Source organism: Setaria viridis, chromosome 3 (assembly GCF_005286985.2).
Source record: "Setaria viridis chromosome 3, Setaria_viridis_v4.0, whole genome shotgun sequence".
In the NCBI taxonomy this organism is placed as follows: Eukaryota; Viridiplantae; Streptophyta; class Magnoliopsida; order Poales; family Poaceae; genus Setaria; species Setaria viridis.
In genome coordinates, this window is record NC_048265.2 from 26,067,812 (window position 1) to 26,092,765 (window position 24,954).

General features: G+C 45.2%; 1 protein-coding gene and 2 pseudogenes across 1 annotated transcript; 1 reads left to right on the top strand and 2 right to left on the bottom strand.

Moving 5' to 3' along the window:
• The first annotated feature begins 12,224 nt into the window (after window positions 1-12,224).
• On the top strand, window positions 12,225-12,980 carry LOC117849183 (uncharacterized; annotated as a pseudogene).
• A 5,930-nt stretch (window positions 12,981-18,910) lies between these two features.
• Window positions 18,911-19,870, bottom strand: LOC140222216 (uncharacterized; annotated as a pseudogene).
• Window positions 19,871-20,517: 647 nt separating this feature from the next.
• Window positions 20,518-24,519, bottom strand: LOC117846803 (uncharacterized). The gene is made up of 9 exons (XM_034727893.2): window positions 24,397-24,519; window positions 23,282-23,426; window positions 23,070-23,197; window positions 21,903-21,974; window positions 21,676-21,790; window positions 21,494-21,597; window positions 21,366-21,407; window positions 21,001-21,213; window positions 20,518-20,731 (listed from the first exon to the last, which is right to left on the bottom strand). Exons 1-9 carry the CDS (start codon window positions 24,517-24,519, stop codon window positions 20,663-20,665), a joined length of 1,011 nt encoding a protein of 336 aa, XP_034583784.1. The 3' UTR covers window positions 20,518-20,662.
• Between the last annotated feature and the right edge of the window lie 435 nt (window positions 24,520-24,954).

Genomic DNA, 24,954 nt, shown 5'->3' on the forward strand with positions numbered 1-24,954 from the left:
CTTAGCTAAAATAACGTTCATTTTTTTAAGAAAAACATATTGACCCACGCGTTAACATGCACAGGCCAGAGGCCTAGTCAGCCCTTCTAGCTAGTGCAGCTTAATTAAATTTCCTTATGAACTATAGTGTTGCATGAAACCTGATAAACTATCATATACTGTATATTTTCTTGCTCTATATACAAAGAAACAGCTATACTGGATCAATCAACTTTTAATTTGTAAAGTGGATTACACGGGTATCCAGCCAACTTTCAAATCTACTAGCAGCCCAAAACAAAGCCATAGTCCAGTGCAAGTATACAAACTCTTAAGATAACCAAAAGTTGAACTCAAAGTTCATGATTTTGGGGAGCAGCCGCCATTGCGTCGCCACTTGTGGATGCAAGCTTGCAAGAACTCACACACCACTTGGCATTGGGGGTGATGTGTGTGACTGGGTGAGTTGAAATCCTCTATGGGGCAACGGGAAACGCATTACACATGGTGTGTCATATATGTATGTATGAAAGCCAAATGGTGTATTCCAGTTCATTCTAACGCGGATGTCCGACAGCTCAGATATCTGCAGTGGTCAGATTTCTTGAAAAACTTGTGCTGCGGTTGAACGACCAGGCGGGACAATTAATTTACAAAGGAGTCATTCCACCACGTGGTTTGGTCTATGTAATATCTTTTTTTACTGAAACAGCCGATGTTCAAACCTCATTTAATTTCTTAATGGCAACTGGGACACGCAGATTATCAATTGAAATAGTTACAGCAGCACACAGTGGAGAGAAGATCTGGCTGTGTTTTACCCTGTAGCACCGTACACAAATGGAAACTGGAAAGCGTATAGGAAATGTAGTAAACTAATGACGTTACTGATTGCAGTACAGTATACGTAGGCATGGTACTGTGTGCAGTGTGCATACGTACAAAAAAAAAACCCAAGCTAGCTCTACACGTCTGCAGTTTGTTCTTTTCACAGATAGCTAGCTACCTTTGTGGTCGGTCAGCACACACTTTTGCGTCTAGTGAATTTGGCTCTGAAAGTGAATTTGATTGCCGTGAAGCCGGGGCACATGCAAACGACCGGCGGCGACGACGCAAGGAAGCATCGCGGCTGTCTCCCGGAAGGTGGCCGGCAGCCTCTCTGGTCCCTTGCGACATGACATGAATGAACGACGGTACACACCACAACGGACTTATTCATCGATCGTGGTACCTCGCCGGCATGCTTGGATTATTTAGGGGTGGTATTTTCACCAGCAGAGAAAGTTCAGTTCAAGCAGAAAAACTTTTGAAGGAGAGGAATGTCTTGTCTCATATTTTTTTCCGCTTGTGGTGCCATCCTAGGAAAGTGAGCTAACCCACAATAAAGCAGATAATTTTCTTCCACTACTACAGAACGTAGATAGTCATCAATGTGTTAAAAAAAAGTTTCATAGTAACAGGCAAAGGTTGTAACACATAGCACTTGTTATGTGAGGTCGTGTTACAAAGGGCAATTATAGTAACACAAAATTAATGTTACACTTACAAATATGGTAGTATATAGTAACACATACAGAATAATGTTACGACTAAAGTGTTATAAATTTTTAACGAGATGGGCAGCTATTTTTGCTTGTTTGTTTTAACGAGCTAGCTCGAACTTGCAACCAAACGACCTGGAAGGCTAAAGGTCCAACATAGGAGCCGAGCTATCAAAGATGAGCCGAGCCGAGCCAGCCGAGGTGCTATATGCATGGTGAATTTTAACGTTTATAACTTCATAATTACTATTTTTTTAATATTTTATATATGTTGAGATGTTAATCCTAAATTAACGAGATGGTTTGAGCTACTTAACAAGCTGAGCTGGCTCGTTATGCTAACGAGCCAAATCGAGACAAGCCAGGCTTGGCGTCGAAATCTAAATGTGATGTTTATAAATTGCAGAATAAATAAAATATGCGCGTGTGCTTGTAAGATTGGCCTAGGCCAATCTGAAAGGAAAAATAAAATGCTTATATCCTCTATGATCAAGTTTTTTTTAGTTACATGATAGTTTAAAAATTTGTAAAACGTAATCCGTAATCTCCTTGTAATCTCGTCCTCCCCACATAAAAAAACACTTAGACCAATATCGTTGAATTCCATTCTAATAATTATAATTTAGACACAAATTAATTAAGCTAATATAATTGTACGTAGAATATATTTATATATTATTGTTGGTGATATGGGAGAGATACTTATGTACTGCACTTCTGCTATAGGGAAGCGAGTCCAAGAGCGTGCTATAAGAATTGAATTCCATTATAATAATCATAATCTATAAAATCAATTTTCATCTCCCACCCCATGAATTTAAGATAGGCTTATATCTAAACTTTAGAAAGTTGTGGAATGCCACATTTCAAGATAAATTAGCCTACTTCATTAGATAAATTCCACTTTCTTAGGGCTTAAAAAAAAACCCACACAAAATCGCCCTCCCCTCCCACGACCCCTGTGCGTCCGTTCCTATTCCCCGAACTCCACACCCGCCGTCGCGCCGCCGTCTCCGTTGGTTGCAGCAGCGAGCCCGCGACGACTTGCCGTCGCCACTGGCAAACACAGCCGTGCCGGACCTCCGTGACCCGCCCTGGTTTGGTGGTTCCTCGCCGCTGCCCGCCATTACATCCTCCGCGTGGTCTTCCTAGCGTAGATCAATGAGAAGTTCCTCGTTCGCGCCGTTCCACCAGCACCACTCCCATCGAGCGGATTCTCGGAGGTGGGCGCCTGTGGAACTCGTGCGCGCTGTCGTCATCTCGCTCAGCTCGGAGGTGGCGTCCTCTGCAACTGCCTTCTCCAGGTCAGTGTTTCCAAATCCCAAATCCCAATCTCATTTAATTTGGTAGAGATTAGATTATCCATCCGTCATTCAGCTATTTTGCGTTAATTTGTTAGTTCCTACATGCATTTGTGCTGACGTCCCACCAAGCGTGTCGCCCTGTTCTGTAATGCAAGCTTGGTGATATTTCTCTGTTTATCAATTAAAATGGTTACTACCAACTGTTGCACCTGTCTTCAAAGTTAAATCGAAAGGTTTTCTCCATACTGCCTGCTATTGTCTACATGATTATACAATTACCATGTTTGAGAATAGATATTGCCGCTACTCCTTTTGATGCAGGGTTTATTTGATGGGGGATGTCATGCATGGTAATTGAAGGTATAACCTTAGGGTCTGCTGAGTATCAAACGAGAACACACAATAATGTAGTCTACACCAGAATTTTCAGTCATATATCAGGTCAAAGTTCTTTGGGCAGATATTTCATGGAACAGTTATTGTATCCTTTGATAGCATGCTTCTCTTGCAATGATACTAATAAAGTAATCTTCATTGAAAACAGATTTGACTGAAAACATTAGAGCCTCACATAAGTGACATATTTCAGGTGCCTCTCAGCAAAATGCTACTTAGAATTGTGTCGGCCTTCCTTCAAGTGACTTGGTAAATATGAGTACCACTATATATGCTACCTTTTATCTGGTGCCATATGGAGATTGGCGAACTCTGCCTATATGAACAATGAAAACAGCTTGGTCGGTGATACGTCATATTAAGTTTGGCATAGAAATATTTCTTTTGTGCCAACTAAAAGCATCAATTTATTTCTGCTAGTTACTGCTCTGGATTGTGCCCGTGGCTTTCCCGTAGGGTACTGGCTCGTATCCATAGAGCATAGATACCATGTGGTTTTCAAATAATTCATGATTGTGCTGCTGTTGGCATGCATCTTGCCTAGCTGATGTTTGCAATTGAGGTTATTAGCTATTGTCACCATCACAATAACATGCATTTAGTCTTGCCTACCTGATATTTGTAGGTTGTGCATATGCTTGTACTTACAATCTATAAAGACCAGATGATTGTGCCGAAAGAGTATCAATTGCTTTTTGATTTGTGTATGATATAGTTACTTTTTTGAATATTTAATTTTACAACTAGCTCAATTTCTTATGCAGTTTAAAATGATCCATAATAAAGATATATTTCTGAATGCAGGTTGAAATGACCGATGGTTGAATTCTTATATTTGGATGCATTCGAGAATGGATCAAGAAACAATGAATTTTAGGATTTCTAGATACTTTTAATGAATTTCCTTTCCAATTTGTAAAGACTTTTATATATACATAAACTGTCACATGATGTATACTATCACATGTATATATATATATATATTATGTTTGTTTCCTTTCTAGGATCAAAGTACCTTCTTGTGATTATTGAAAATTATGGTTTTGTGTGATTGTGCAATGTGTGCGTTTACTCAAAAAAAAAATCTATGTCTACAGTATTTGCCATATGCAATGTGTAATAATGACTTTTTTGAAAATTTAGAATGTATTACAATAGGTAAATATGTGTTACGAACTATAAGTTCCTATCACAATATGGAAGTGTTACTAGAGCTAAGAAAATATGTTACAAAAGATAATCTTCGTAACACTTGACAAATTTTACACTAGATCATTAATTGTGTTCTAGAACAGTAACACTTTTTAGGATGTAATGGAACACATAGTTTTTTTTCCAACACATCATAATATAGTAACATCGCATATAGTAACGCTACAAAGTCTCCTAGTAACACATTTATTGACCTATAGTAACATAAGTTGGTGTTACTAAAGCCATGTTTTGTAGTAGTGTTCATACAACTCTATCACAAAAATGTACTTCTAGCTTTGTCCTAAATCAAACCATCTGAAATTTGATCAAGTTTGTACAAACATCATCATTAGGTTTGTCATGAATTTTTTTCATAATATACATATTTGATGTCATAAATATTGATATACTACTTCATAAACTTGGTCAAACTTAATAACTTGACTTAGAATAAAAGAGCACTCAACTTGTGACCAACCGTTTTGTCACTCAATCCGGAATGGAATAGCATGGTGAAAAAAAGTTTTTCACCTATATGCAACACAACACTTCTCTCTAAAGATTCATAAGGGAGTGGAATGACTCATTTTCCCGCTTGTACTGCTATCATAGGGAATCGGGCTAATTTATGGCTTCTTCGGTTTGGAGGGGACTAGAGAGGATTGAAGGGGATTGAGGGGGTTTAAATCTGCTAAGTCAAAATCCTCTCAAGCTCCTTGGGAAGGGGATTTAACCGAACAAGCTCTAATGGGAAGAACGTGGAACCTAGGCTACGCCAAGGAATTAAATTGGAAATAATTTAATAATTAGAAATTTGCATATCAAAAGAAGTATGAGGTCAGAAATTGAATGTTACAATATTGGAGTACGAAACCATGGAAATTGGGGGGGGGTGTTGAGAAATAAGATTCCTTCCATAATGATGACAGGAGCTAAATGCCATTTTCCTAGAATTTTGGACGTCCAAACAAGTTGAACTCTTCCTCATTAAGGCTTGCTCTTCGTCGTGGATGTGTTTCGGTCACTGTTGATTTATGGTCATCGGTCACCTCAAAGCTAAAAAAGGACTAGTCGTTCTGTATATCTTGGGCAACTGTTAACACTGACCAGTTCCGTGAGATGGTGATATTTTTCTTCTGTTTTTTCTTTGAGTTCGGTTTTGCTCCGTTGGATGTTGCAATTTATTTTTGTGAATACCTGCTATCCGTACCATGCGCACTAGTCATGAAAACACGTGAGAATTAGTCATCAACTTGCGTCATATGGCTTGAAGGACGATCTACACCCAGTACCCTTACGCAATGCAAGAATTGTTCTCGGGTGTGTTAGCATCTTTCCCCATCTATCTTAAGGCGATGATCTAATCACTTTAGCATCCAGTCATTAATTATCGGTTAAAAGTAGAGGTAGAAATATCACAACAAAAATTGACATGGTCTCAGAACGCTGAATTGGTGACCTTATTAGAGGAAATGGAATCACTACTCCCTTAGATATGGTCTTAAAGAAATACTCCCTCTATCCTGCAAAAGTGTCCATTTAGATTCGTCCTAAGTCAAATTGTTTTAAGTTTGATTAAATTTAGAATAAAGAGTATCAATATTTACAACACTAAATAGGTATACTATGATGATATATTTCATAAAGAATCTAATGAAACTTGTTAGACATCAAAAGTATTGATATATTTTTATATAAATTTGATCAAACATAACATGGTTTGACTTAGGACAGAACTAAAGGGTCACTCTTTGCGGGATGGAGGAAGTAAATGTCATCAGTTGACTGAGTTTTTATGTAAGAATCTTCTCCCTGACCTTCGCGAACTTGTGTGGAAGCAGCCAGGGAGGTGGTCCCACATCCTAATACCTCCTCAAGCTTTGGATAGGCAACTAATAAAGTTAGTTCTTTAAGTTCTTTGGTGTTCCAGTCAAGCGTAAAGGATTGTGCCAAGACGGAAAAGAAGTCCTCCACTGCTCTTGTTTTTAGTGAAAGTTCGTCATGGTTTGTACGTCCTCATACAATTCCTTTCCGTGCGATTTTTTCTCTTGGAGTTTACCCCATGGCCAAGGAGAGAAAAGCATGCCCCTGGGGAGCAGAAACAAAACGCTCGAACGCATACTGCACTCTAGATCAGATTGGCCAATATCCTCTGCTAATCCTTCTAGAAGTGCCTAGCGTTCTCAGGAGCTTCAGTTTGCACCTTGACTCCTTGTACTTGTCGTTCAAAAACATGCTTGAATTCACCAACGAATATGCAATATTCTAGGTCTTTACTTGACCACTTAGTTTTTCTATAATCAACACGTCTAGACGCCACCATTCTATATCAGGGTACATTCCCCTTATTAGGTACACGCAGAACTCTCAGCCTCTTATGCCTGTAGTGAAAATGTCTCTCATGCAAGATAACTAATACTATATTTAAGCCTTGTGCTGTTTATCCGTCACATCGTTCTGGCAAAAGCCTATCTGATTTGTAATGCTCTAGAGCAATTAAATGTTCTTGGCAGAAAAATAAAATATTCTAGAAAGTCTCGTGTTTTTTTTTCCATCTCACCCACTTTTCTGCCATGCATGAGAACGAAAGATGGATGAATTCAGAGTTTCAGACTCACGTGAATTTCAATCCAATGGTTAGAAATAAGTGCCCAGGTTTGTAGTATGCGTGCATTGTTTTATTTGATTGTGTCATGCCGCCACAAACTCTACATGTGCTCACCAATCACACCACTTCTCGGACATGCAGATACAGCGAGGTGGGAAAGCAGATCGGAAGTGGTGAAGTAAACGGCTGGGTGGATATGTGAATCTAACAACGCACAGGCAGCTACGATTGCGGCTGCACCTCATGTTAGCGAAGTAGGAAGAGTGAGGACATAGCAAGAAGGGGAAGATGAGCCTCCCATCCCACGATCGAGACCTTGGATTCACCCGTGACCTTGGATTCGCATCGCATCGATTCCACTATGTCACTACGCACCGAATCAACATGCACGCATCTGCGTGTGTTGTGACGCACACCGATGCAACGCGAGTAGTAGTCAACCCGGTGACTTGCGCACTCCACGAAAACCAATCAGATAGACATGACGGCAGGCCCCAGGCGAAAGCGAGAGGAGAGCCCCCGCCAGCTGCTCGCAACCTTCCTGGATCGAGTTGCCGGCCGCCGGGGGGCGTCGATCGGGCTTGTCTGGCGGCCAAGAGAAACCAACCAAAACTAAACCCAGGCGGTCAGGCAATCAATCCAGGAGAGAAGACCGACCGCTTCAAAGGAGACTTTCGATTCGCACCTCCGCGGCGGGGCACACATGATCGACCGGGCGGGTCAATGGCACGTACTGCCACCGGCACGCACGTCGCCGTCGATGGACCACGAAGAAGCTGCTACTAGCGCGCGCGCCGTGTGTCGTAGGCACCGGTTTACATGTACTTGCTGCGCGCGGCCGCAACCGGTTTGAACCGGCCCTGCCGGCGACCCGGAAGAGCACGCCGGTGGTGTGGGGCGTTCGTGCCTGACCCTGAACCCACCTATACGTTGACTCCGGCCAAACTTTTCAATCAATGGCTTTTCATGCATGCATGTCCGAGTCTTCGTGCGTACACGGCACGCGTGGCATGAATTACTGTTGTTGGCCTTCTCCTGGCCGGGTGAATTAGAAATTGCCGGTCGTGCATGTCATACTGGTTTTAACGAGGAACTTACTGAGAAAACACATATGCCATATCATCTATGCTACAATCAGCTTAATTATACTTGTTGTTTCTACTTTCACTCCAACTTTTTCGATCAGTACAGAAATACCATTTTAGCGTCCAAAAACGTTTACTTACAGTTGGATTTTTGTAAACCAAAAAAATCAACCGCATTTCTGCCTGCCTAAGGCCTGTCTGGGACGGCCTCCGCTCAAAAAAATAGCTCCACTCCATCAACTCCACCTTTTCGTAGCTCCACTCTACCAACTTCAGAAAAATGAGAAGCTATGTACATGTTTGGCTACCAGATGCAAATTCAGCTCCAGGAATTATAGGAACCAGTGGGAACAGTCACTCTTACCCTTGGGTGTTTTTTCCCCGCACCTCTACAGCGCCTCTACAGTACCCGCCGCTATAGTGCCCTTTGCTACAGCATCCATCCAGACAGGAATGAGAGATTTTCTATCCTTTCCATGCCTTTTAGGAGAAAAATCAACAAGCATAAGCACTTTGTCTTCGTTCCGATAGAACTAAACATACGACATACGATTTTCAAAAGTACATGACAAAATTCTGCAATCAAACATACTTCAAGACTACTACTGCAACACCATCTGCAATGCAGGCATTTTCTGATGCTCTTGCATCGTGTAGCTTCTCGTAATTAAAACACGCGCATAGCAGTTATGCAGCACGCACGCACTTGATCGGATGGAACACCGGTGCCAGCTGCATGGCCCTTGGTGGCGGCGGCACCTCGATCGGAACCATGCTCCCGAGCGGCGGCACGCGTGCCGCTACCACCATCCCGGCCGCCTCCACGCGGTACTCGACCCTCTCCTTCGCGTGCTGCTTCTGCCCGGCGTCGGCGACCTAGAAGCCCGTGGTACCGAAGCGGCAGCCAGCGACACGGTCGGCTTCGAGTGGCGCGGCGGACTCGCGGGGCAGGGGGGGCGCACTCGCGGGGGCGGACGCGCGAGCGTCAGGGGGCGGCGCACTCGCAGGGGCGACGGCAGACTCACGCGTCACGAGGCGTCGAACTCGCGGGGGCAGCAGCGGACTCGCGAGGCAGAGGCAGGGGGCGGCGACGGAACAGAAAGTCCCGAGTCAGAACAGGAGTCGCGAGTCCTTTTTTTTATCCTCGAAACTGTACATGTAAAGAGTGAAGAGAAGGTATGGAAGTAGTTTTTTTAGGAGCACCCTTTGAGGAGCTCCAGAAAAATTTTGAAGTTGCCACCTCTAAATCTACCTTTTTTTTTTTCTGAAATTGGTATAGTTGGAGCTACAGTTGTTTGGCAAGTTGGAACTGGAGCAGAGCTGTAAAACTTGGAGCATAGCAGTCCTAAACATACCCTAAAGATCAACTGAAATTCTGCTAGACTAGAGTCAATTTTTTTAACTGCATGGGGGCCGGCGGGGCCATGGCCTCCCCTAACAAAAAAAACAAAACATTAAGTACTAATATTTCTTTTTTAATCTGTAGGTTGGTTCGCTTTGTTCTTACTTTGCTAGTTTCAACTGCAACTATAGAGCGTGCATTTTCTACAACGAAATTGGTTAAGGGCCTGTTTGGATCCGGCGTCCTAAACTTTAGGACATGTCACATTGGATATTTAGATACTAATTAGAAGTATTAAATATAATCTAATTACAAAACTAATTGCACAGATGGAGTCTAATTCGCGAGACGAATCTATTAAGCCTAATTAGTCCATGATTTGACAATGTGGTGCTACAGTAACCATTTGCTAATGATGGATTAATTAGGCTTAATAGATTCATCTCACGAATTAGTATAGGGGTTTTGCAGTTAGTTTTATAATTAGCTCATGTTTAGCCCTCCTAATTAACGTCCGAACATCCGATGTGACCCTCCTAAAGTTTAGTACCTTGTATCCAAACACCCCCTAAGACTAGGCTATGAAACAAAATGAAAGATGGATTTTTTAAGAGATTGCTTGCTACTCTATATTGAGAGAGAGAGTGCAATGAAGGTCACGAGAGATTGCAAAAAGTGGGGATCCTATCCATCTTCCACAAGAAATGATACAAGTTATCTTCCAGAATCTAAGATGGGTGCTTCTACTACTGGCCGTTGGATCAACTTCTTCTCCGCCTCTGTCCTCCCTCGTGCCGGTGAGAAGCCAAGGGATTAGGGCTTCAGGGTTGGGGGTTCTCCGATGTCTGTAGGCTTAGAAAGGAGCTTGGGGGCGACTGGTTTGCCCGGCGATAGGAAGACATTTGGATGGGTAGGGTCGGTGATGAGGGCCGCGATTTGCCTCAGTTATCAGTTGACGGAGTTGGGATGGTGGCGGCAGGAGGGATGACGGTGGGAGCTGCCATCCGCGGGTGGAGGAAGGGGAAGGAGGGCGCGGCGGGGCAGCCGTGGCGCCGGCGGCTGCGGTGGGAGGTGGCAGGACGGGGCGGAGGTAGGGGTGGTGGTGGAGAGCCGTGCCGGCCGCCAGAGGTGGAAGAGAAGAGAAGAGAAGCTGGGCCTCTGGTGGGCTGGAAGGTAACTTCCTTATCTGTCTTCAGTTCTATGGATGGGAGCTCCGCAAAAAAGACACAAGTTCAATTGGAAATTCTGCTAAAAAATGTATATTTCTATGTAGATATAGTCTTCAAGATCGTCATCTTGGATCCCTTTAGGGCTCCTTTGGGAATAGAAAATCCCACCGGGTTCCTTGTGATTTCCCTGGGTGGGCTTCCCACACGAATTTTGTTCCTAGGCTTAATTTCCCTAGCATTTGGGAGCCCACGAGCATAGGGCTGGCAAGCCCAATTCGCGACTTTTCCCTGGGTGAGAACACCCCACCTCTTAGGTCCAGACGCCACAACCCGGTGTCGTCGCGACTCGCGAGGGTAGTGACGCGAGGGAGCTAGCAGCCTCGCCATCTTCGTCCGCTCCGCTGCCCCGCCTCTCGCCGGTGCCCCTCTGTGTCGTCGTCTAGGTGCTTCCCCTCCTCCGCGTCCTCATCCTCATCCCAAATCAGCCGCCGCCATCCCTATTCAGGCACTGCCGCCATCCTCCATGTACCCATCCCTGTCCAGGAGCACCGCCGCTGTCTCGATCTACAACGACACCACCTCGGCCGCCTCCTTTGGAATCTGGATCCACCACGGCACCTCCACCCCGTCTACTTCTTGGATTTGTGAGTTCTCCACTTTCCTCTTCTCAAGCTCAGATTGCATCAACCAGATCGAGGAGGTTAGGGTTCTTTCTTCCCTTGATGCGTTCTTGATTTTGATGGGGTGAAAAGCAGGTTGGGCTCTGGGAAAAGACAACCTGCGTACATCAATCAAGTTTACCAGGAGTAATAGATCGGTAAGGTGTGTGTGACCGTGTGTTTTTCATTCTCCTCTGAGACCTTCATGTGTTTTCCTTATCAATAGATTTTAGTCATTTTAGTTATATTCTCTGTTCTGTCAGTCTGGTTATACTAGGAGCTGGTTGTTCCTAGTATGACGCCCAACCAAACATGAGTGATTTGCATAATGCTCTATAGAGCTACAGGGCGATTGGAGCATTGTAAGTTATTGTATGTTCATGACAGTCCTTAATTATATTTAATTACAGAATATTTGCACTGTAAATTGATTTAGCTGCCATGGTTAGTGTAATCCTGTGTGTGTCTTGTTGGTTTGTTCAGCTCAGTGCCTAGTCTATTTGAGTCAGTTAATGCTATCATTCAGGGTTTAGAGTTAAAGTAGTTGTGCAGTTGCATGCATCAGGTGTGATTATGCCTGAATTTTAGTCGCCACTAGGGCCTTATCTAGTTGTAATCACCGGCTATAAATAAAGGAAGAAAGTATAGAAAAGCTGCAGCCTTTCATAGCATAGCACACACCATTGAGTTTCAGAGCTCTATTTCAGAGTACTTCCAACATGATCCAAGTTTAAACAGACTGCAATCCAGTCATGTCTTTTCCTTTTCTTCAGGAATCGGCAGTTCATGTATTGCAATCCAGATAGCAATCCAAACTGAACTCTTCTTTTAAATATTGCAGTTCAAAGAACTCTTCTTTTATGTTTGGCACGTCAGTTATAATTCTTGTTTTTAGTTATATTATATTCTAGTTAATAATATTATCCCTATTCCCTATATAATAGATAATGGCCGGTTCTTAGGAGGAGGATGTTAGGCAGTTCATGTTAGATGAGGAAGAATTGGACGATGAACTTTTCTTTGTTATTGTCCCTGCTGTCATGTCATATCTCTATGATGAAAAGATGCCAGAACACACGCCATCTCTTCCTGGTGCCACAAAGGTCAAAGAAATCCTAGAAGGCCACGAAAATTGGTGCAAGTCAGAGTTTAGAATGGAGGTTGAGATCTTTAGAGCTATAGCAAATCTTCTCAGAGCAGAAAACTTATTACGCGACACACGCGGTGTTAAGATTGAGGAGCAATTAGGAATGTTTTTGTTCATGCTCTCCTGTAATGCTAGCATTGAAACGCTGAAGAAAGCATTCCAACACAGCGGTGAGACAATTCATAGGAAAGTCAATGAGATCTTCAATATAATTCCAACATTGACTCATAGATTCATCAAGCTTCCAAATCCAAACCAAACACAGGCCAAGATTTTATCAAACCCTCGATTCATGCCATTCTTCCAGGTTAGTTATATATGTTGCTTGCCCTTGTATCATTCCAAACATACTATTCCAACAATTTTAGGTTCCTTTTTACATGCAGAACTGAATTGGCGCTATCGATGGGACACATATCCCTATTACTATCAATGAAGATAAGGCCCCTCCTTTTAGAAACAGAAAAGGGACATTGTCCCAGAATGTTATGTTCGCTTGTGACTTTGATCTCAAATTCACTTTCATCTCTAGTGGGTGGGAAGGATCTGCGTCTGATGCAGGAGTCCTATGTTCTGCTCTTACGAAGGGGTTTCATGTACCGCTAGGGAAATTCTACCTTATAGATGGCAGATATGCTAACACTCCATCATTCATAGCACCGTAGCGAGGAGTTAGGTACCACCTTGGCGAGTTTAGAAGGCGTGGATCATCGTAGAGAAATGAGTATGCAAACTACAAGGAGTTGTTTAATCATCGGCATGCACAACTTCGGAATCATATTGAAAGAGCATTTGGGGTGTTGAAAAACAGTTTCTGATTCTGAAAGTGGGAACACACTATCCAAATTGAGACTCAGATCAAGATTCCTGCAGCAGCAGCGGTATTTCACAATATAATTAGAGCGCACAATGGGCAAGATAATTGGCTAGATCACCGACCACAATATATCAATCCAACCACTTTTGTTGATATGCTGGAGGGGGATAACAGTTATCCAAGTGATATAGAATCGAGTGATGGCAACACATTACGAGATCAAATCGCGCAAGCGATGTGGGCTGCCTATAATAATTAGATGGTAATTTGGAGCATTGTTCAGCATTTTACCTTACATTTATATTTCTAGAATTTTAGCTTATATTTATCTTTCACCATTTTTTAGCAATATCAACGTCCCAGGGTACAAGGGCTGCATGGAGCTACACGTATGAGAAAGGGCTGGTGAATGTAATGAAAGAGCATGTCAATATCTCAATTACAGGGCACAAAATGGCTGGACAGCTAAAGGTTGGAGGAATATCACAAACAAATTCAATGATTTATTTCCAACGACACATTTTACAAAGCAACAAGTGCAAGACAAGGAGAAAGGGCTAAAAGAAAGTTATAAGATAATAAAAGAAACGAGGAAAAGTGGTGTTGGCTGGAACGACATTTTGGGTATGATTATTGCAGAGCCAAATGGTTAGGAAAAGTTAATTAAGGTTAGGTCTCTTAAATGGAGAATCAACTTTATATAACAGCTAACCTTTATACAAACCATCTAATTATATGTTTTTGTTGAACTTCAATAGGATAACCATAAAGTTGCCAAGTTCCGCAAGAAGCCATTTCCTTTATATAACAACTTGGAATTATTGTATGAAGGTAATGCTTTCATCTTGCTGTTCATTGCTTCTGTTCTTATTTTAGTGCTGTTCTTGTTTTTTACAAGTGTGCTCTTTATTTTATTCAGCTCATCTATGCTGCAGTAAGAGTATTCGGAACTGTCATGAGTTTTTGTAAGATTAGATTCTATTGTTTGGAATTATTGCTTAGGCATATTTTACAAGCAAATGTTGCATTATTTTGTTCTTGTCCTTCTACATGTTGGTTCCGTTACTCAAAGCATGTTGGTTCAAAGTTGACAACTTCTACACTGGCACAAGTGTTGTTGGTTTATGGAGAATGGGAACCGCATTGTCTGCTATTTATCTGTGGCTGATTGCTACCACTAATTTAGACGGTTGTTCCTTCAGGTCTTATGGTTCCAAATGGCATTATGTGATCCTTGTGGTATGAAACAGGTGGCATTATGAGAGCGTATTGCAGATGGCATTGGCTTGGAGGCAAAGTACAAGTGAACCAAAGCGGTCTTTTTGTGTTACTTGTAGAGGACTTGGCGGAAGCAACACATGATCAGAGAAAAGTGAAGTGGCCTTCATCATTCGCATCTGAGAAACACTATTTTGTCTATTTTTGTGTTACTGGTAGAGGGCATGTTGCTTCCAGAAGGTTATCCTATTTCTGTGATGGAATTACATCTATTTATCTCATGAATGTGGAGTGTAATTTGCCCTGCATGTATCTCCATTTTGATTAGCATGCACAATTCATACAATGTAGTTTATTCATGCAGTTTGAGGATGTCTGGACAGAGGAACACTATTTTGTCTGGGATGTTTTGTTCTTTGCATTGTGCTAATCCACTTGATTATGTATGAATAATTATAACTGTGCACTTGGATTTGAGTGAACTTGATTATGTATTTTTTTCTTTTGTTGATTTTTTATTTTTTCCTCGAATTTTCTTGGTCCAGTTGATTATGTAGTGGTAAATATGGTGCAATGGAAGCAGGGGATGTCCACCTTGGAGTCCAGTCTTCCAAAAGCGGACAGGGGACAGGGGCTCGGGTTGGGGAGGGATTCGAAAGTCCAGAAAAAACCCCGCAGGGGCATATCTACCCTGGGCTAACCAGCCACGTCCTTCCAAATTAAGCCTTAATGTCCTCTACCACACCCCACCGTGTGCTGGTGATAGAGGCTGTCAAGGGCACCAGGCCCCTGGGTAGCAGGACCTCGACTACGTAGTTCGTAGTCGCGATCCGTCGTCTCCGGCGAGGTTTTGCCCCTCAGCCATAGGCTTTGTTGTGAAGAAGAGAGAGAGAGAGAGATTAGGAAATAGTTCTTTCTTGATTCTCAATCTCCGATTACAATTATTCTTATAGGCCCAATGGCCGGCTACTCTTGCTCCTAAATCTGGTAAACATGCATGGCTTTCCAACTAATCTATGCACTTCCTAAAACAACCTCCGTATGCGGCGTGGTGACCGTGGCCTGTGCGGCCTGTGCACCTCCAGCGGCTCGACGGATGTCATGGGCACGCCTCCTCCTGCAATAGGCGTGGCCCCACATGACATCTCTCCCCCCCTCGACATCCAGCGCGTCCTCGAGCTGGAATGATGGATACTTGTCGTGGAACGAGTCGAGGTCTTCCCATGTTGCTGATGCCGCCGGTTCCCCTTTCCAGTGCACCAATACCTGGCGTACGCCACGCGCCAGCCGAGTGCGAAGGGCTCGTTCTGGCTCCGGAGTGATGGCGCCATGGTGAATGGTCGGGAGTGGCAGCGGAGTGGCCGGAGGCAACCCCATGAACTTCTTCAGGACGCCGACATGGAACACGTCGTGCACTCTAGCACGTGGTGGCAGCTCCAGTCGGACGGCGACGTCGTTGATCATTTCGACGATGCGATAGGGTCTGAAGTAGCGGGGCTTGAGCTTGCCCGCCGTGGACTACGACAAGGATGATGCCGCGTGCTGCCGGAGGTGAAGCAGGACCCAATCACCCACTTTGTACGCGACGGGACGGTGGAGCTTGTTGTAGTAGTGCTTCTGGACCTGCTGTGCTTGTTCAAGGTGGTAGCGGACGTCCTGTAGGAAGGCATCCCACTCCTCCATGTTCTTGGCCACGGTGGCGACCCGGGTTTCGCCCTGTTCATAGGACCGAATGGTGGGGGGGTCACGGCCGTAGACTACGCGGAACGGCGTGTCACGTAGAGACGTCTGATAGGCCGTATTGTAGATGTAATCGGCCCATGGCAACCAACGGAGCCACTATCGTGGCCGGTCGCCCGTGAAACATCGCAGGTACATGACGATCACCCGATTGGCGACCTCGGACTGCCCATCTGACTGGGGGTGGAAGGCCATCGTCATATGTAGCCGGGTGCCCACCAGGTGCATCAGCTCACGCCAAAATGTGGACGTGAAAATCGGATCCCGGTCAGACACCATCGACTGCGGCACGCCATGGAGGCGCACGATGTCGCGGAAGAACGCTAGTGCGACTGACTCGGCAGAGTAGGGGTGCGCCAAGGCAATGAAGTGGCAGTACTTGCTGAACCTGTCCACCACAGTCAGGATGACAGACTTACCACCCACCCGGGGCAGGGCCTCCATGAAGTCGAGGGTGATGTCGGTCCAAACGCCCGTCGGGATGGGCAGTGGCATGAGCAGTCCCGCTGGATGGAGGTGCTCTGACTTGTAGCGTTGGCATGTCAAGCATGCACGCACCAAGTCCTGGACGATCTGCCGCATGTTGGGGAAGTGAAAGTCGCGGCGAAGTCGGTGCAGTGTGCGTTGGACGCCCTCATGGCCGACATCGTGGACCGCCGTCACAATTTCGAGCAGCAGTGGGGATGCCGGCGCGATGTAGAGGCGGTTGACGAAGGTGATCATGTTGTCGACCAATGCCCACGGAGCACCGCATGTACCCGCGTGGATCTCGTCCCGCAAGGCCACCAGTGCCGGCTTGGAGGATTGGGCTTGACGGAGGCGCTCGACGAAGTCGAACCGCGGCATTGAGATGGCTGTGAGGGCTCCCTCGGCTGTGTCACGCCGTGACAGCGCGTCCGCCACTGTATTAGCCGCGCCGGGCTTATATTCGACTGAGAAGTCGAAGCCCAGGAGCTTCCCCACCCAATGGTGCTGAGGAATGGTCGCCAGCCGCTGGTCCAGGAGAAACTTGAGGCTGAAGTGGTCCATCCGGACAAGGAAGCGGCGCCCCCAGAGGTACGGCCGCCAGTGTCAGATGGCGTGAACCAGGCCGATGAGCTCCCTCTCGTAGGCGGCGAGGGAGCGGTGACGTGGGGTGACGGGGCGGCTGAAGTAGGCTATCGGGTGCTTGTCTTGGATGAGCACCGCCCCGAAACCATGTGTGGAGGCATCACGCTCGACGATGAATTCCTTGGCGAAGTTCGGCAGCGCCAACACTGGGGCTGAGGTGACTGCCCGCTTGAGCGCGTCGAAGGCATGTGCTGCGGCGTCGTTCCAGGAGAAGCCCTCCTTTTTGAGGAGCGCCGTAAGTGGAGCCACGATCGCGCCGTAGTCGTGGACAAACTTGCGGTAGTACCCCATGAGGCTGAGGAAGCCGCGGACGGCGCGCGCGGAGCGGGGCACCGGCCAAGCGTCGATGGCCTGTACCTTGGCTGGGTCCATAGCGATGCCTGAGGCGGAGATGACGTGGCCAAGGTAGGCGACCGAAGACACCCCGAACGCGTACTTGGAGCATTTGACGAAGAGCCAGTGCTGGCGCAGGAGGGTGAGCACGACGCGAAGGTGCCATAGATGGTTTCTCCATGAGGTGCTGTAAATCAAAATATCATCAAAAAACACAAGCACAAACCGGCGAAGGAAGGACCGCAGCACGTCATTCATGAGAGCTTGGAATGTCGCCGGAGCATTGCACAGTCCAAACGGCATGACGAGGAACTCGTACAAGCCATCATGTGTGCGGAACGCAGTTTTGTCGACATCGTCGGGCCACATCCGGACCTGGTGGTAGCCCGAACGTAGGTCCAGTTTGGTGAAGAATTTGGCGCCGTGCAGCTCGTCGAGGAGTTCGTCCACCACGGGTATGGGGAAGGCGTCCTTTACCGTGAGCGCGTTCAACGCCCGGTAGTCAACGCAGAACCTCCATGCACTGTCTGCCTTTTTCACCAGAAGGACCGGTGAGGAGAATGCAGAGGAACTGTGGCGGATGATGCCCTGGTCCAGCATTGCCCGGCACTGACGCTCTAGCTTGTCTTTATGGGACGCCGGGTACCTGTACAGCCGAACCGCCACTGGGTGCGTGCCCGACTTGAGGGTGATGCTGTGGTCGTGGGCACGCGGAGGTGGTAGGCCTTGGGGCTCCACAAACATGTCGTCGAAGGATGCCAGCAGCTCATCCAGCAAGGACTCGCTGGCTGTTGTGGTGTGAAGGTGAGGCGCGCCGGATGTCGCCACGCTCGTCCAGCGCACGGCGCGGCCTTGCCGCTGGAACGTCATTGTGCGGGCACCCAGGTCCCAGAGTACTGGACCCAGGGTGGCGAGCCACTGGGTACCCAACACCAGATCATAGCCAGCGAGAGGCATCACAAAGAGGTCGGTGTGAAACAAGTCGTCGCCGATGACGAACGGCGCCTGCCGAAGGACGCCCGGGCAGGAGACGCGCTCACCGTTGGCCACTGTGGCCATAAAGTGGGGGCGGTGCTGGATTGGGAGGCCGGAGCGATGCGCCGCAGCCTCAGCGATGAAGTTGTGGGTGGAGCCCGAGTTGAGGAGGGCCGTGAGGACCGAACCCCCCAGTTTGACGACGATCTGCATGGTGTCGCTGAAGTGGATGCCAGGGATCGCGTTGAGGGAGACGTGGGGCATGTCCTGCTCAACCCCAGGCGCCTCCGTGGTCAGCGTGTCCTCGACGTCCTCCTCTGCCACTCCGTCGAGGAGGAATAACCGCTGGCAGACGCGATTATGACCGCGCCCGAATTTCTCGTCGCAGTTATAGCATAGCCAAGACGCCGACATTCTTCCTGTTCCGCCTGGGTCAGCCGGCGCACAGGACGGCCCTCCACCGTGACGGTGGTCATGGCAGTCATGTTTGGCTGGGACGCCGGAAACGTGGTACGGGGTGCGGGTGTCGGCAGGAGAGCCCGGTCACGCCCCGGCGCGTGCGCGCGAGTCGGCGGCCCGGCGTAGCTGTTCCGGAGTTCGATCTTGCGAGCTAGGCTCATGGCGGCTGCCAGCGACCGGGGGTTGTGAATCTCCACATTGTGGCTGAGTGGTGGGAGGAGACCGGCGGTGAACAGCTGGATGCACTGTGCCTCCTCCAGCCGGCCGGCGCGCGGCAACAGGGCTCGGAAGCGGTCTTGGTACTCCTCGACCGTCCTGGTGTGGTGACATGCTGCCAGTGCGCCGAGAGGGTTGGAGCGCAGAGGAGGCCCATAGCGCAAGTGGAGAAGCTCCTTGAAGTGGCGCCAAGAGGGGGTGCCCTCATCCGTAATACCATAGTTGTGCGCCGTCTTCTAGGTTGTACGAGGCCATCCATACCTTCTCCTCCTCCATAATTCGCTGCTGATGAAAATACGATTCACAGCGATTGATAAAAATCAATGGATCGGACTTGCCATCATAGCGCGGGAAATCCATTTTTTGGAATCGGGCGGACGATCCTGGTGGTGTTCCCCCGAGCCAGTGCACGACGAGGACATCGACCCGCCCACCGGTGCGACTGCCGCGTCGAGGCGCTCGATCACTTGGGCGTTGGCCTCGACAGAGGTGTGCAGGGTCTTGATGGACTGCACCAGGGACTCCAGGGTGGCCTGCATGGCGGCCTGCGTGGCTTGAGCAGCGGCAGCGTCGCCCATGGCGGTGAGAGGATTTGGCGGCGGTGGCGTGGTGGAAACAGGGGGTGGTGGTGGTTGTGGGGCTGATCGGGAAGAGGAGGAACGCCTGGATCGTGATACTAGGTTGTCAAGGGCACCAGGCCACTGGGTAGCAGGACCTCGACTACGTAGTTCGTAGTCACGATCCGTCGTCTCCGGCGAGGTTTTGCCCCTCAGCCGTAGGCTTTGTTGTGAAGAAGAGAGAAAGAGATTAGGAAATAGTTCTTTCTTAATTCTCAATCTCCGATTACAATTATTCTTATAGGCCCAATGGCCGGCTACTCTGCTCCTAAATCTGGTAAACATGCATGGCTTTCCAACTAATCTATGCACTTCCTAAAACAACCTCCGTATGCGGCGTGGTGACCGTGGCCTGTGCGGCCTGTGTGCCTCCGGCGGCTCGGCGGATGTCACGGGCACGCCTCCTCCTGCAATAGGCGCGGCCCCACATGACAGAGGCACCATGTACCAAACAAAGCCACTTTACATATTCGATGGCAAATATATGACAATTGACAGCACATTGCTAGTAGATGGGATGGTGTTTTAATGATTGAGCATGGCATGTTGCCAGTAGGCTTGTGTTTCATTGACCAAAGGAATGAGACTTCACGCACAATAATTCTTATGTGCAAGTTTGTAACAAAGGAATATAAAGGAAATTTATTATAATTCAGCAAAAAATTGGTGAATTCTCACTAGGATTTGTGAATCATTCAAACATTAAAAACGGGACCTAAATAAAGTATGACACCTGCACCTGCCAAATTGGATCTAGTTCACAAATTCTATTCCAGTGAATGGCTTCCCCGAATGAAGCTGCAGTGCAACATCACCAACAATCTGCACCGCACCACAAGGCAGAGCAAAACTAGGTAAAGATGAATATGTCCGGAATAGGAAACAATAATGCATCTTATCAACCCATACTTCATAGTAAGCCACTACACAACGCTAAAATGTATCTTGGTCAGTCATATTCTTTTTATGCAAAATAGGTAGAGAGTTTTGATCAAGTCGATGCAGCTTCTGTACTGCTCAATTTTAATGCACTATTAATATATCATCAGATGAATATAAAGATTGATAGTTGCACAGTTCATACTGTATACCTTTGCTGCAGTTCTTAAGGAGTACTCCGTGATTCCAGCAACATGAGGTGTCATAATAACATTTGAGAATTTTAGAATTGGATCCTCTGGATCAAATGGCTCCATCCAAGCAACATCAATTCCTAAACCGCTTAAATGACCTGATTCAAGGTGACTAAGCACTGCCTTATAGTCCAGTAGGCGTCCTCTAGCAATATTAACCAGATATGATCCCTAGTTGAGAAGAGGGAAGGTATTCCATGAAGGCACCATAGCATCTGATTATCAATATTTTTATAACACAGTACAATGCCAAGAATTTTTTATGACAAATTACTATCACCTGGTAGCATGAATGGAAAAATGTGGTCAATGAATGCACTCACCTTTTTCATTGCTGCGAGGAACTTATTGCCTACAATACCAATCTGTAAATTTGATCACTTAGTAATGAAATAAAAATACAAGTTGTCTCCGGGAGATTAACGAATAAATGGCTATGAGAAGTATTAACTGTTTCATTGGTTAGGGCCATGCACGTTATAACTATGTCTGCTTCTCCGGCAAATTCATACATATCTTCTAGGCCACCTTTCTTATCAACTAGTACTTCAGTATCTGCATGGGCAATGTTTTAAGCCATAGGAAGAGAACAAAAATGTAGTTATAAGATGATCATAAAGTACCTAGGCTTACCACAAGGAAACGTGTTTGACGACCAATTTCTTTTGGTAGCAAGAATTTTAACTCCAAACACCCTTAGCCTCTTGGCAAGTTCATAGCCGATGGCTCCAAAACCCAGTATAAAGATCTAAGCAGTACATCACGAATACAATGCAAGATAGTCCAAAACAACACAAATGAGATACTTTCCATGTAAAGAAGATCAAACAAGGAATCGAACTTATACAGTATGGGCATACTGTTCTGCCATGTATTGTTTCTCCGGCTGGAGTGCCCAGTTCTCTCCGATTAACAGCACGATCCATCTCCTTCTGCAAGTTAATACCCATTGATTGGTATGAGGGCAGCAAACTTAGGTTTATTTAGCTAACTAATGGTAACCTTTTAAGAATCATGTTTAAGTTCGATGGCATAATCTTTTAGGTTCTAAGGACCCCGCTTCAAAGAAAACTTAGGTCTAATATGGCCATCATGCATTTTTTTACCAGATTTCTACACATGTCAATGAAAGCATATTACAAAGTCCTCGGGAATTATACCATCGGTAAATTAACAGTGGCATATTTTACTGTAACTGCTCTAGTTGCAAAGAAACAGGAGACCCATATATGGAATCACATTCAGACATGAAAAATCAATAGTTATGCTTCTCAGAACTGCAACCACATGTTATTGTCAAACAAGGACCTAATCCTAGAGCGTCACACATTTTACAATATTCAAAACTATGAAAAATTTACAACCACAGGTTATAAATAGAAAATACTTTATTTGATCAAAATCCGGTCAAACTTTTGAAACTTCGAGCATCAACTTTCAGAATATTTAGTTCAAAAACATAAAAATTATATATGTGTATTTGTCTTGAAGAGTACTTTCATAATCTCATATGTTTATTAGATTTGATAAATATATATAATACTCCCTCTGTTTTTAAATGTTTGATACAGTTGAATTTTGGACAGTTGGACAGTACATTTGACCATTCTTCTTATTAAAAGAACTTTGTAAGTATCATATATTTTCATTGTGAATTGTTTTATCATTAGAGGTAATTTAAGAATGACTTATATTTTTTTGCCTATTTGCACTACTTTTTCCAATAAGACAAATAGCCAAAATCAACGGTGTCAAACATTTAAAAACAAAGGGAGTGGGAAATAATGCTCCAGGTTGCACCAGAAAGACTATAGAAAGTCAACAACATCAACTATTTTTTGGTTGGATACAGTATTAGGCTTGTTAACTTGGGAAAAGTAGTCATTTTAATAATGTAAAATCAATGGTGAAAGTGCTTGAATGAGAAAAGGAATGCTGTACTGAACGTGGGTCAAAGAGAAGCTTTAAGAACTGGAGTACTTGAGGAGCATTTTGAACTTCCAAGTGGTGTAAACTGGTAGCCATACTTGCTTTCGCAGAACACCTAGGGTAAGGTAGATTGCCATTTCTGCACAAGCGACAGCATTTCCTGTAGTATACCCAGGTATCCTTGCAACTTTAATCTTGTGTTCTGTAGCAGCCCCTATGTCAACACCTGCGGAAGATCGCTCACTTATAAGAGGATCTAATCATTTTGAGAGATCTTAAGGAGATCCTATAGCAGCATCCTTATAATCACCTTCTAATCCAACACCATTCTGCATAATAATCTTCATCTGGGTTGCTCTTGCAATGATATCCGAATCTATGCGTCGATTTCTTACAATACATAAATGGTAATTTTGAATAACATCAGGTACCTGGTCAAGACCTACTTCGTCAACCTGTAAAATGAAAAGGGTCACATCTGGCATACCTCTTATTTTTATTTTATTGTTTCTTTTCAATAAACAAGCTCAATACTTCATTGTAAGAACATAGACTGTTCATGGTGAAAGTACTACACTGGAATATTAGGATCGAGAATTATTCATGTAATTCATATGCAGGAACTTGAAATGAAAGGCAAGCTGAGCACATGTAAAAGTCCATGTAAGCATGAAAAAAGACGAAACAGACCAGGCAAGTTTAAAAAAAATAAAAACTCAGACCATGAGGAGAAGAAATCCCTTGGCTTTGTCTTAATGGAGTGGAATACTGAACCCTAGAATGCATTTAGATCATTGAAATCACATTTTTTAGGGCATGTGGAAAATAAAGATGCTATCAAAGAACTAAGTATTCCTTTAGCCGATAAGCAGAAGTTGTTAATTTGATTACGAGTAATCTTCTTCAGAGAGGGTGGACAGGCACTAACAGTTGCTACTACTGTGGTGAAGAAGAATCAATTCATCATCAGTTTTTCAAATGTCCAATGCATGTATTTGTTTGGAGTACAATGGGGAGCTGCTTTGATACTCAGAACAGCACCAGCTCTGATATGACAGTATCTGCTTTGGTACTGAAATGGGGAAGCACAACATGCTCTATTTTGGTTGTTTTAATTGACATCTGGCCATCAAATGCTATCATGGTTAAACTATAAATTAGAAGGTCCAACAAAATAACAGTAATTACGCAATTTTCTGCTGTGCAGTATAAGTATACTGGAGGTGGAATTATAAGAATTTTCAGTGAGCTGCAAACTTAGTTTTCAGTAATATTAAACCTACTAGTACAAATAACTAAAATTAGATGGCAATGAGCTAAGCGAACATGCATCTTAAAAACAATCAAAAGAAATCATGCATCTTGGAGTTGCAACACTCAAATGATATTCCTGGATACATTCTCAAATGTAACATCTCCACTCACCTGGATAAATGGATAGTTCTGTAGATACTCCCTGGTATAGACAATGGAAGCAGGCCAGTAAGGGCCACAGAATAGCACCCTTGTAACAGTGCTGCAGCCATTGCTTCCCGTTGAATCAACCATTTCTGCAACCTTCAACAGAAAGAACACCAACGCGTGGATCTATAGGAAAAGGACACACATCAATACGAAAGGCAGATGGACAACAAATCAAATGAAGATGTAGCGCCGTAGCCTTCTTCCATATTAGGTTGGACACTCATGCTCTGTCCAAACCCGTCTAGAAACGTTTGATGGACCGGGCTCAAGCCCACGTACGTCCTGGGCCACATCTGCTCTTGTCTGATAGGAACACTTCGTAGCTGTCCTAGTCTCCTAGAGAATGCTTTTCCCCACTAAAAAGAAAAGGCACATTGTGTCGATCCTAGTCCTAGAGATCAAATTGGTGGTTGCGGGAGGAGTCCTTTACAATTGCAGGGTAAAAACGAAGATGATACGGCTTACATTTCACACTGTAAGTGAAGACGATATGATCTACATTTTACAGGAGTGAAGCAA

Excerpts from the sequence above, each read along its gene's own strand:
- LOC117846803 (XM_034727893.2), bottom strand. The coding sequence starts at position 24,519 with ATGGTTGATTCAACGGGAAGCAATGGCTGCAGCACTGTTACAAGGGTG. Across the intron at positions 21,214-21,365 it reads TCCTCGCAGCAATGAAAAAG|GGATCATATCTGGTTAATAT; the intron begins GTGAGTGCATTC and ends CTTCTCAACTAG. Across the intron at positions 20,732-21,000 it reads CCTTAAGAACTGCAGCAAAG|ATTGTTGGTGATGTTGCACT; the intron begins GTATACAGTATG and ends GGTGCGGTGCAG.